General features: G+C 41.4%; 1 protein-coding gene across 1 annotated transcript in view; it reads left to right on the forward strand.

Moving 5' to 3' along the window:
* The first annotated feature begins 11,933 nt into the window (after window positions 1–11,933).
* The window catches only part of ep300a (E1A binding protein p300 a), a 52,792-nt gene continuing 50,586 nt past the window's right edge, over window positions 11,934–14,139 (forward strand). Inside the window, 1 exon segment of the mRNA XM_034194604.1 lies at window positions 11,934–12,410. Within this exon segment, the coding sequence (XP_034050495.1) occupies window positions 12,317–12,410 (94 nt within the window). The 5' untranslated portion in view covers window positions 11,934–12,316.

Consider the following 14,139-nt stretch of genomic DNA (forward strand, 5'->3'; position numbering starts at 1 on the left):
CCCATGGTGGCGGTGGGGTTATGGTATGGGCAGGCGTCTGTTATGGATGAAGAACACAGGTGCATTTTATTGATGGCATTTTGAATGCACAGAGATACCGTGACGAGATCCTGAGGCCCATTGTTGTGCCATACATCCAAGAACATCACCTCATGTTGCAGCAGGATAATGCACTGCCCCATGTTGCAAGGATCTGTACACAATTCTTGGAAGCTGCAAATGTCCCAGTTCTTGCATGGCCGGCATACTCACCGGACATGTCACCCATTGAGCATGTTTGGGATGCTTTGGACCGGCGTATACGACAGCGTGTACCAGTTCCTGCCAATATCCAGCAACTTCACACAGCCATTGAAGAGAAGTGGACCAACATTCCACAGGCCACAATTGACAACCTGATCAACTCTATGCAAAGGAGATGTGTTGCACTGCATAAGGCAAATGGTGGTCACACCAGATACTGACTGGTATCCCCCCCCAATAAAACAAAACTGCACCTTTCAGAGTGGCCTTTTATTGTGGGCAGTCTAAGGCACACCTGTGCACTAATCATGGTGTCTAATCAGTATCATGGTATGGCACACCTGTGAGGTGGGATGGATTATCTCAGCAAAGGAGAAGTGCTCACTATCACAGATTTAGACTGGTTTGTGAACAATATTTGAGGGAAATGGTGATATTGTGTATGTGGAAAAAGTTTTAGATCTTTGAGTTCATCTCATACAAAATGGGAGCAAAACCAAAAGTGTTGCGTTTATATTTTTGTTGAGTGTACAAAAGTGTTACTACTATGTCTGGTGTAATTAATAAATGCACATAATTATAGCTGAAACAAATAGTTAGTCCATTAGTCAGTTGACAGATGCAGAAGAACTACTAAGGAAGGTGAATGAGTGAACTATTTTAAATAAAATAAACTAAGAAGAGTTAACTTTACATTTTTATTCAAAGTAACATTTTGTGATGGAAGTACAAACTGTTTTTGTTGGCTTAACATAATTTTTCCAGGCAACCCTTGACATTATATTTGTAAGTTGACCCAAAATGTTAAACTGTGTTTTACAGAGCAAGTAGCTCAGTAGTATAAGGAGTAGGCCCGACCTGGGTTTGATTCCTGCTTACACTACCTGTCTGTGTCTGCATCATCTCAGCCAACCCCCAACTACAAATAGGTTCTGGCCTTGGCTGGGGAAGTAATCTGCGATGACCCGGTGTCCCATCATGGAGTCATAGACTCTCAACTGCATCACACCATAGTATTCAGGGATAAGCAATGTTGACCAATCTACCTCAGTACCTTTCTGCTACTTACTTTATCTTAACATGGGGATGGGAGTTTGGTTTTGATCTCACTCTGACCCTGATCATTGACTGATCCTCAACAAATTCAAATCACTTTTTCCCATCCATAGCCCCAAAGAAGCTCCTACGTATTATCAAAATTGGACTAGGCATTCTTAAAATATATTATTGTCACACATATAAATAAATACAAACATGAATGCAACCCCAAATGAGAAAAAAGGTGCAATGGTTTGGAAAATGTAAATTTTGAAAAAAGTGATTCTTTTACATTAACTTCTATTTCATTGCAGACTGTATGAACCCAAGATATTTCATGGTTTGTATGATCAGCTTCACTTCATTTATACATCCATTCCTGAATTTAATGCATGCAACACATTCCAAAACTCAAAAACAAAAATGAGGAAAAAAAAAGCAAGTCAGGATAATGTAATGTGGTGATTCCTTCTTACAACACTTAAAAGCATTTTTTCATATCAAAATTCTCCACACATTCTCTATTGGGGACAGGTCATGACTGTAGGCAGGCCAGTCCAATACCCATACCCACTTCTGCCTTTGTCATGTGTGCAGAATATGGTTTTGCACTGGCTTCTTGAAAAATGCATGATGTTGTCTTGAAGGCAGCAAAGTGAGATATTGTAACGGATGCTGGTTGGAGCTCTAAAATCTCAATATACATTTCTGCATTAATTGCTAAAAGTACTATCACAACCCCAGAACACGACAGACCCTGGCTTTAAGACTTGTTACTGAGTGATAACAGTCTGAATGGTCTTCTTCATCTCTGGTCTGGACCACACAGCCTCCATTTCTTTAAAAAAAGATCTGGAATCCTGATTTGTCTGACCACAATACACATTTCCACTGTGTGGTGGCCCAATACAAATGCCTCCGAGCCTCTCACATATTTATTGACAAAGCCCATCTTTGCTCTTCAAAGACTTTGTACCAAATCATGATTACAAGCACCTTTTGATATCAACTGTTTGAAATAGCATTATTTATTTATTTTACCTAATTTCTAGCCCTAAAGTGCCCCTCTCCCAACATTTTTCGAATATGCTTAAGGCCTTAAATGCAGGAATAAATGCACATTAACAAGAGAAATTAGGTCAAAACAAGAAATATCTTAGGTTACTAACTGCGATGAAACTGAAGTCAAAGTAAATATAATTATCACTGTGGGTTTTTGCTTGTTTGCATTTTTCATACAGTCATAGTTTTTTCTCATTTACAGTTGTGCTCAAAGTTTTACATACCCTGTGAGAATTTTTGCTTTTTTGGCCATTTTTAAGAGAATAGGAATGACAACACAAAAACTTTTTTTTCACTCATGGTTAGTGGTTGGGTGAAGCCATTTATTGTCAAACAACTGTGTTTCCTCTTTTTAAATCAAAATGACAAGAGAACTACCCAAATGAACCTGATCCAAAGTTTACATACCCTGTTCTTAATACTGTGTATTGCCCCCTTTAACATCAGTGACAGTTTGGAGTCTTTTGTGGTAGTTTGTGGACGAGGCTCTCTGATGGTGAAGCTGCCACTGAATATGTCTTGGATTTTATTTACATTAATTACAAAGAAATACAAGCAGTATGGCACTTTATGGTAAATCTGCATGGAGTAAACAGTTCTCAAAAACTGAGTGACTGTGCAAGAAGTAGAAGAGTGAGGAAAGCCACCAAGACACCCAGACAACCCAGAAGAAGTCATGGGCTTATGTGGCTGTGATTGGAGAAATTGTGCACAGTGCAAGCTTTGCATTTTGTATGACTACTCTTAGCTTCATAGTGGAGTAGAGCAGAGAAGGATTTTCTTTCACCAAAACAGATCAAATCCAGGCTTGCATCTCAGATGTACCTTCTGGCACTTTGTAGCTAAACTTTCAGGTCTTCTTTTTAAGAAAAACTTCCTCTTATAACACTTCAACATGAAGATGGATAAGTGATGATACAAAATGCAAAGCTTGCACTGTGCACAATTTCTCCAATCACAGCCACGTAAGCCTATAACTTCTTCTGGGTTGTCTGGGTGTCTTGATGGCTTTCCTCACTCTTCTTCTTGCACAGTCACAGTCACTCAGTTTTTGAGAACTGTCTACTCCATGCAGATTAACCATAGAGTGTCATACTGTTTGTATTTCTTTGTAATTAATGTAAATAAAGTCTGAAACATATTCAGTGGCAGTTTTACCATCAGAGAGCCTCGTCCACAACTACCACAAAAGACTCCAAGCTGTCACTGATGTTAAAGGGGGCAATACACACTATTAAGAACAGGGGTATGTAAACCTTTGATCAGGTTCATTTTGGTAGTTTGTGTCGTCATTATGATTTAAAAAGAGGAAACCTGGTTGTTTGACAATAAATGGCTTCACCCAACCACTAACCGTGAGTGAAAAAAAGTTTTTGTTGTCATTCATATTCTCTGAAAAATGGCCAAAAAAAAAAAAAAAAAAAAAAAATCTGCCAGGGTATGTAAACTTTTGATCACAACTGTACATTGTATATAAAAACACATTTTGAGTTTCATATTTAGACTTTTGTATTGGGGTAAACTGTTTTACATCAAACAACAGCAAGAATGCTTTGCAATAATTTCCATCCAAGTCAAATTAACTTAAATATTGAACTTGTTATAACCATGATATTCTAAGTAATTTATGAAGCAGCGGATATGCAGAAGACATCATAAATAAAATATTCAAGCCTGAAAATTGACCAACTTTGGCCTGGAATTATATGACAAGTTTGTCAAATGAAACATACAACATTCTTACCTTGGAACATTTTGAACACTCCCCATACTACAGAGTGAGACAAAATGAAACCGTCAGAGGTAATAAAAGAAAACCTGATAACAGGTCTGGAGCAATCGGCGTGGCAGAAATAAGACCTTCTGGACAGAACAATCTATTGGCACAATAAAAAGGATTATTGCAAATGAAACAATTGTCAAATGTGTCTACAGCATTCAGAAGCTTTCTTGTCAGCTCTTTTGATATGATAAAAATTTTGAAAATGTAGCAAGTTCCTCTGGGCATGGTCAGCACACAGTTCCATCAGTGTTGAAAATCCCACCAATTGGGAAAGGTCATGAGGACACCCACATTTAATCTGACTGTGAAAGATAGGTACTTTTAAGAGGGGGGAATGGACCGCTTGTCCATCTGGGTAGTACTCTCCAGGATCCAAGGCAGTTCCATAGTGAGGTGGATGCAGTGGCACATGGCACCATGAGCATGTTCCCAGACCTGACCTGCATAGAAAGTCATCTTATCCTGTATCCCAAGGATGATCTCCAGAACATTTCAGAGAAACTTGCAAACAACTCTCTGAGCCATAATGTTCACTGATAAACGTAAACAATCACATAACCTCCAACCTCCTCTGCAGGTTCAAGAATTAGAAGTACATCCTGAAGCCTCTCATCCGAATCAGAATCAGCTTTACTGGCCAAGTACGTACAAGAAATTTGACTGTGGTTGCCCTTGCTCACAATGATAACAGTGCAAAGTGGGTGGACTCAACTCTCAAGCCCCTTGAATGTTTGTATAAGACATCATTACAAGTATTCAACAAGAAATCGCGATCATATCATTATTGTAACATCTTAGATAAACATGATTTCTTAAGTTTTGAAAGCTATATAAATTTTAAAACAGCTTGCTTAGTCTTCAAAATGTTTAATGGCCTAGCCCCACCCCCCTAGGGTTACGTCATCAAAGCCGCTCCTCTTGCAGCCCCGCGGCCAGAACCACTCGAGCATCCAACTGAGGCAACTATGTCATCCCATGTAGACACACCACCTTTGGCCAGATTGCTCTATCTGTCAAGGGTGGTCATTTCTGGAACACCATACCATCCACTGTTAGGGAATGCCCCACTTTTAGTACTTTTAAAAAACATCTGAAGGGATGGTTGATGTCCACTCAAACTTGCCCTCACAGTTAGTAGTGTTTGCTATTATGTGAAACTTGTACATTGTGTAAAGGGCTGGGAATGTGATGCAATCTGTGTTGTAGCAGCGTTGAGTACACTGTGTTTGATATGGTTTCATTATGTGTTTTTTGTTTTACTATTTTAGGAATTTGCCTGTACCATCTGGCAGGGGGACTGACAATGGAAATCAGCCTATTGCTGCAATTGTGTAAATTTACATTTTTATTTTGTATTTATTTTAAAAAGGAAACGTTCATTAATGTACTTTGTCCCTCTTAGTAAATAAAACTGAAATTGAAATGTATGTGCAATGTGTGAAAACATATCTAGATATTTGATACCTGCTGTGTGGACTCTGATGAGAGTTTGATGTGTGTTGTCATAGGTTTATTTGTCACAGACAGTATGTCTAACTGTTCATTAGAGTGATGGCGTGGGGGAAGAAACCGTTCCTGTGTTTGTTTGTTTGTTTGTTTGTTTTAGTGTACAGTGTCCTGTTGCACCATCCAGAGGGTAGAAGTTCAAAAGGTTAAGACCAGGGTGTGATGGGTCTGCAGGGATGCTTCCTGTCCCTTTCTTCACCCTGCAGTTGTACAAGTCCTGCATGGAGGGCAGCTTAGCACCAGTGATCAAATCAAATAAATTTTATTTATATAGCGCCAAATCACAACAAACAGTTGCCCCAAGGCGCTTTATATTGTAAGGCAAGGCCATACAATAATTACGGAAAAACCCCAACGGTCAAAACGACCCCCTGTGAGCAAGCACTTGGCAACAGTGGGAAGGAAAAACTCCCTTTTAACAGGAAGAAACCTCCAGCAGAACCAGGCTCAGGGAGGGGCAGTCTTCTGCTGGGACTGGTTGGGGCTGAGGGAGAGAACCAGGAAAAAGACATGCTGTGGAGGGGAGCAGAGATCAATCACTAATGATTAAATGCAGAGTGGTGCATACAGAGCAAAAAGAGAAAGAAACACTCAGTGCATCATGGGAACCCCCCAGCAGTCTAAGTCTATAGCAGCATAACTAAGGGATGGTTCAGGGTCACCTGATCCAGCCCTAACTATAAGCTTTAGCAAAAAGGAAAGTTTTAAGCCTAATCTTAAAAGTAGAGAGGGTGTCTGTCTCCCTGATCCGAATTGGGAGCTGGTTCCAGAAGAGAGGAGCCTGAAAGCTGAAGGCTCTGCCTCCCATTCTACTCTTACAAACCCTAGGAACTACAAGTAAGCCTGCAGTCTGAGAGCAAAGCGCTCTATTGGGGTGATATGGTACTATGAGGTCCCTAAGATAAGATGGGACCTGATTATTCAAAACCTTATAAGTAAGAAGAAGAATTTTAAATTCTATTCTAGAATTAACAGGAAGCCAATGAAGAGAAGCCAATATGGGTGAGATATGCTCTCTCCTTCTAGTCCCTGTCAGTACTCTAGCTGCAGCATTTTGAATTAACTGAAGGCTTTTCAGGGAACTTTTAGGACAACCTGATAATAATGAATTACAATAGTCCAGCCTAGAGGAAATAAATGCATGAATTAGTTTTTCAGCATCACTCTGAGACAAGACCTTTCTAATTTTAGAGATATTGCGCAAATGCAAAAAAGCAGTCCTACATATTTGTTTAATATGCGCATTGAATGACATATCCTGATCAAAAATGACTCCAAGATTTCTCACAGGATTACTAGAGGTCAGGGTAATGCTATCCAGAGTAAAGATCTGGTTAGACACCATGTTTCTAAGATTTGTGGGGCCAAGTACAAAAACTTCAGTTTTATCTGAGTTTAAAAGCAGGAAATTAGAGGTCATCCATGTCTTTATGTCTGTAAGACAATCCTGCAGTTTAGCTAATTGGTGTGTGTCCTCTGGCTTCATGGATAGATAAAGCTGGGTATCATCTGTGTAACAATGAAAATTTAAGCAATGCTGTCTAATAATACTGCCTAAGGGAAGCATGTATAAAGTGAATAAAATTGGTCCTAGCACAGAACCTTGTGGAACTCCATAATTAACCTTAGTCTGTGAAGAAGATTCCCCATTTACATGAACAAATTGTAATCTATTAGATAAATATGATTAAAACCAGCGCAGTGCAGTGCCTTTAATACCTATGGCATGCTCTAATCTCTGTAATAACATTTTATGGTCAACAGTATCAAAAGCAGCACTGAGGTCTAACAGAACAAGCACAGAGATGAGTCCACTGTCCGAGGCCATAAGAAGATCATTTGTAACCTTCACTAATGCTGTTTCTGTACTATGATGAATTCTAAAACCTGACTGAAACTCTTCAAATAGACCATTCCTCTGCAGATGATCAGTTAGCTGTTTTACAACTACCCTTTCAAGAATTTTTGAGAGAAAAGGAAGGTTGGAGATTGGCATATAATTAGCTAAGATAGCTGGGTCAAGTGATGGCTTGAGAGGTCTGCAGAGAGTGATCCTCTCTGCAGACCTGATGGTCCATTGCAGACTGATCCTATCCTGTTTGGTTGCTGAACCAAACCAGACGATGATGGACGTGGATAGAAGAGACTGAATTGTTGCTGTGTAAAACTGGACCAGCTTCCTGAGCTGCATTCAGGAAGTACATCCTCTGCCGGGCCTTCCTGATGAGTGTGCATGTGTGTTTGCTGTTCACATGGGAGATGGTGGATCTCAGAAACTTGAATGTTTCTACCATAGAAACATTATTACTGAGAATAGCGATTGGGCAGCAGTGGGGAGCGGGCAGGGGGTGCTCCTCCTGAAGATCACTGTCATCTCCAGTCTTGAGCGTGTTCATGCCAGTTCATGGACAGGTAATGCCGTATTCATACTGCAGCTTGAAGGGGATGAGAGTCTCCTGCTCTTGACGGACTGGATACCAGTTAGTCAAAGGTTACTTCCCCAGGTAAGGTCACAACTGGGTGGACTGGGAAGATGCATCTTGTCCAAGGACACAGACAGGTAACCTGAAGCACAGACCAGGAACTGGTTTTTGGTTGTTGTTGTTGTTGTTTTTGTGAGGTATACTAAAATGTTTTGGGCTAAACCATTCTGAGACTCACTCAACCAGTGGTTAAAATTTAGAGAGTCTGAGTCAGGAAAGTCTGAGTCTAAGGGCTCCATCACACTTAGTACAAATGAGCACGAGCCAAACCTAATCAGGCGGAATGTCAAAAACAACACAATTTGTGCCACATCTGAGAGGGAATAGCAATTGCGGAGGACAGCCGTCCGAATACCCAGACTGCACTCCGACCGGCCCAGACTGATTCGTGGACATGCCGTGCACGAGCCCCAGAACACAGTACAAATGTAGGTGGAACACTGTCAAAGGATCTGGATAACTGCCAGAATGCAGTAAGAATAAGAAAGCACTTACAAGCCGTACAATTGCGATCCGACTGTGGTTCGGCAGAATATATTCCAGCAGCACTAGAGGTGCACTCATGTTGCGTTCAGGCACATTCGGGACATTCAGCCAGGATTTGGCGTGGTGGAAACATACCGAACACCCCCCCAAACCTGATCTGAATGTCACTCCGTCTGATTGTCAAGAATGCAGTTACACTGCGGTCAGACGGCACTTCGACTGCCGTTCTTTATTTTTCCACTTCGACTGCGCCCTGACTGTTTTGAACATGAGTACAACATTCAGGGCGGCTGCATGACTGTGCCCGACTGTTTGGATGTGCTCAGACTGCTGTCCAATGGCCACAAATGCACCTCGACACCTCTCGAAAGTGGGGCAAATTTTCATTCAGCCTCTAGTGTGATGGGGGTATAGCGATTCCACAGAGTGCCGTTCCTTCCCGTTTCTTCCAGAATAGCAAATTGGGGCGTGTTTTAAAGCATCACAGTAACTACTTGATCCATCTTTTGTCAGTCTTGAGCAAACTTGGCATACGCAGTAGTTACGGCCACCATCGGCACCAATTTTGAAATTGGGGTGAAATTTTCTGTTTAAAAAATTTCATCCTGATTAAACCATTCAACGTAATTACAGGGTCACTTCCGTGTGTTTGTAGTCTTAACAGCTTCAATCATATTCAAACATCTTTAAACGGGGTAGTGAGTACAGATACTTGTTTGATTGTGCTCCATCGGGGTACAAATTTGAAGCGAAATGCAACGTTTGTTGCAGTTCTGGCTGAGAATGCAGCCAGTTTCCAGGTCTGCACTTTATAAGCCAGCCTGATAGGAGACATGCTGGAATAAGCCATTTCATCCCATATTTGCACTTTTTCTGGATCGTGGGGGATCGTAATAGAATAGTGCAAAGGGGTGTAAAGTTGTGCATAACAATAATCGTTGTGAAAATAGGCTGAATTTTCTTGTCTTTTGCATCTATTAGATAACCTGGAACAATCTTGCTTTAATCAAATGATGATGTTGAAGTTTTCTGGTCCATTAGTCTTCTTGAAAACTTTTTGACCACAGCAGCTACAACTTGAAGTGGGTTCTTGAACTCATGAAGAACTCTTGAAAGTGCTCCTGCAGGATGGCTTAGAAAATTTAATCATCTCTTTCCTGAACCAAAGATCATGTAGCCCCCCCCCACCAAAAAAAAAAAAAAATTATATTGTGATCCTTTTTAAGAAAAATCATTATGGGCATGCTACCAGCAGCAGCACTTTGCAGCCAAAGCAGCTCTTTCTGGTGGACATTATCTTCATCCACATGCTGAAGGAAAGAAGGTGACCCTGGTGATCTTGGAAAAATCCTCTCTTGATGTGAGTTTCGCCTCCTGTCTATGCCATCTTGGCCTTAGACCAGGACCAACCAGGACCAACTGGGTGGTCTAAATTTTAGACCTTTCAACTAGGTCTAACTTGCTTAGTCCCCATAGCATGCCACCATTTTTACTCTTTGATTAAAGTTTGAGTAGTCTATCTCCCAGTACTGTTTCATTAAACTGGGGGCTGGAATCTAACCTCAGTCTATATATTTGTAGTCTACCAATTGGTGCTGCTCATAATTAAATGTGAATTAAACTGTTTCACATGATGAAACAATGTATAATTCAAATCTCTTGCTTTAATCAAATGATGATGCTGAGATTTTCCGCTTTGTTATAGTCTTCTTGAGAAGTTTTTTACCACGGCAACTAGATCTTCAAGACTTCAGGAAGTGGGTTCTTGAAAGAGCCCCTGCAGGATGGCTTAGAAAATTTAATGATGTCTTTCCTCAACCAAGGTCCTCCAAAATGACATTGTGATCCTTTTAAAGAAAAAATAGTATGGGCATGCCACCAGCAGCTGCACTGTGCAGCCAAAGCAGCTCTTTCTGGTGGACATTATCTTCATCCACAGGCTGAAGGAAAGAAGGCAACCCTGATGGTCTTGGAAAAACCTTTTCTTTTCTGAGTATGGCCTTCTATGCCATCTTGGCCTTAGACCAGGACCAACAGGCTTAAACCACCCCAACTGGGTGGTCTAAATTTTAGACCTTTAAACTAGGTCTAATTTTTCTAGTCCCCATAGCACGCCACCATTTTTAGTCTTTCACTGAAGTTTGAGTAGTCTATCTCCCAGTACTGTTTCATAAAGTCGGGTCCTGTAGTCCACCAAGGTAGCGAGTGAAGCCACCCCACTGAGAACTCGCCCCAAGTGAAGTCACCCCACTCCAACTATCCATGCTTATTTTTTAAATAATTAAGAATGACTAGTTTAAAATTAAGGACCTGCCAGTGTGATGTATAGAACTGGGCAGTGCTCCCTGCTTCTCCCATCATGGGGCTTGTTACCTGACAGTTACATTCCCCGACCTTAAAGCATCATCTCACTTACAAAATGTGATTAAGAACAGTGTATTATGCTATTGGTGTGTATAAATAATGTATTACATGAACATACAAGAATTGAAATATTGTGTTAGTAGAGTGGGGTGACTTCACCTGGGGCGAGTTCGCAGTCGGGTAACTTCACTATACCGTCCACCAATTGGTGAAGCTCACACACACACACATACACACACACACACTCTCATCTTCAACCGCTTAGTCCAATCAAGGGTCAGAGGCTGGAGCCTATCCCAGCAGTCATAGAGCGTGAGGCGAGGTAGACCCAGGACAAGACACCAGTCTGTCGCAGGGCCACAAACAGACAAACAACACATTGACACCCACTCACACACCTATGGACAATTTAAAGATTCCAGTTCACCTAACCCACGTCTTTGGATGTGGGAGGAAACAGAAGCACCTGGAGGAAACCCATGCATGCAAACACAGGGAGAACATGCAAACTCCACACAGAAAGACCACATGTGGGAATTGAACCCATGACCTTCTTGCTGTGAGGCAACAGCGCAGACCACTAAACCACTGCTGCCCCAGTTGGTGAAGCTCATATTTTTATTTAAGGTTTGACATGATGAAACTGCTTATAACTCAAATTATTGGCACAGCAAATGTGTCCTTTAATCAAATTGATGACGCTGAGGTCTTCCGAGTCTCCTTGTGAACTTTTTGACCACAGCAGGTAGAACTTGAAGACTTCATGAAGTGCGTTTTTGAAAGAGCTCCTGCAGGATGGCTTCCAAAATGTAACCTATTTCCTTAACCAAAGAACACGTTAACACACAAAATGACTGTGATATTTTTCTCTCTTTTTTTTTTAATTATTACTGGCGCGCCACCAGCAGCAGCAGTAGCACTTCGCAGCCAAAGCAGCTCTTTCTGGCCGACATTATCTTCATCCACACGCCTGAGGAGAGGAAGGCGACACCGTCCTGCACACTTTGTGTTCACGCCAAGAGGCGGCCGTGTAGTTTGGAGACAAGTCGCCGTGTCTGTGTCTCCCACTTTACTTTCACCTCCGCCTCCTCCTGCTCCTCCGCTGGCAGAAATTTATAAAGAACAAAAAATCGGAGCGGGGAGGAGGGAGGGGGGTTCATCTACGCCGAGGCTGAAATCGAGAGGCGAACCCAGGGAAAGAGGAGTCATTTCTACACGGGACTTTCCCCCTCTTAGGCCCCTTGAAGGAGGGGGAAAAGTCGCAATATTGGAAACAAAGAGGAATGCGATTGTAAGGGCGTGAAAACGCCTGCCATTGTGGATACTTTATATATTTTTATTTCGACAAAATATGGCCGAGAACGTTCTGGACTCTGGCCCGCCTTCAGCCAAGAGGCCTAAACTCTCCTCTCCGGCACTTTCCGCCTCCGCCAGCGATGGAAATGGTAAAGTATTGTTTGATGGTATCATTTGTGACGGTACTATGGTGTTTTGGGGCAGTTTTTGTTGGCTTAAAAGCCGAAAATGACGCAGGATTGCTGTTGTTTTTGTCGTAGTTGGCTAATGCTAACCGCGAGTGTCTGTGTCGTTCCTCCAGCTAGCTTGTCTGCTATAACAGTTAGCTTTAAGCTAAGCTAAGTAGCTGAACACGACGCTCCCGTATCGGAAGGCTGCTTCAGTCGGTCTGATTGTAAGATGGAGCATGAAGTTTCCGGGCGTTTTATAGTGATACCGATTGGACAGCGTGTCGCAGCTCATCCCGTGATGTTGTTTGAAATCGTTAACATTTAAATCTTTACGTTTTCCCCCATCATATTTCGGACCCTGGCGCTTTAGTCAAAGAAGAGGCTGTCGATGGTACAAGTCGTTTGGGAGAGCTAAATTTAGGCCCACGGGTCCGACGATTGTGCTCAAATTGCCATTGTTGGTGTGTTTTTGTGTGGCCCTGGAACGAAACTGAAGCACAGCCATGTTCAGCCACCAGCGAGTCATCACATAAATCATTTCATTTTCAGGACCTGCTGCGTATTTTGCTCAGTGGCACAGCATCTCGATAACTGGGCTTTTACCTATTCAGAAGTTGTTTGAAATATTTTTGAAGATCGTAGTGATGTCAGGAAATACCGATTTTATAGTTATAATAAACTTTGTGTGTAGCACCTTTTGTCCAATAACTACAGTTTAAGTGACAGCAACTACAAGAGGACAGGGATCTGTAGGTATTTATGATGTCATAAAGCAGGTTCTTTAGAGAGAGAAAAACTGTTTTTGCGGTGTTAAAGTGAGAGCCCAACAAGCAGAATGACATGGATCTGCTCACTTAAATAAATAAATAAAAGGGACAAGCCAAAGCAACTTCCTTACTTACTAATTAAAGTGAGAGACGAAAAAAATGCACTAGCATAACAAGCTCTCTGCATGTGTTTACAACTTTTTGCAGTACAGCCAGGTACAGAAGTATTAGGACAAGGGAAGTATGATGATGCAACCGGTTCATGCTACCAAAAGAAACGGTGCCCCATTCTCTGAGTACATCAGAAAGAGCATCCAGTTTAAAATGTACCAAAATGACACGCACATCCGACACGCACATCCACGTCAGATTCCCTGTGCTGACTACGAGTAATAAGAGAGAAGACAAAATAAATTACCCAAGTATTTGGAGAGTCACACAATTTTTGTAATTTTGCCTCTGTACATCCCCAAATTGGAGCTGAAATGATACAGTCAAGATGTGACTGTGAAACTGACAAAAAAATAAAACCGTTACATTAAGGGTGTTTGAATTACAACCATTTTTATACACATCCCCCCCCCCCCCCCCCCATTTTTAGAGCCTGTAAGTAATTGCATAAACTAAATATAAGGATTATTGTTAATATATTAGGGATAGATTATAGAATGTATTATTGAATATAAAATATAGCCTATATAGACATTTTTTAATGTATAAAAAATCGATGTAGTTATGTCAAACAGCCTGTCAAACGTGAAATGTTATTAACCATATCTCATTTGGTTCCAACCGGTTTGGTGACGCTAATTTTTATAGTGGACCCCAAAATCAGAATGAACCGATTGGTCGGTTAAAATATTGGTTTGAAGCCCTGTGTGTGGGCTGTTTACAACTAGCTGGCCGTCCAGCTTCGTAAATTAATTTGCCTCAAATACAAA

Source organism: Thalassophryne amazonica, chromosome 18, assembly GCF_902500255.1.
Source record: "Thalassophryne amazonica chromosome 18, fThaAma1.1, whole genome shotgun sequence".
NCBI lineage: Eukaryota > Metazoa > Chordata > Actinopteri > Batrachoidiformes > Batrachoididae > Thalassophryne > Thalassophryne amazonica.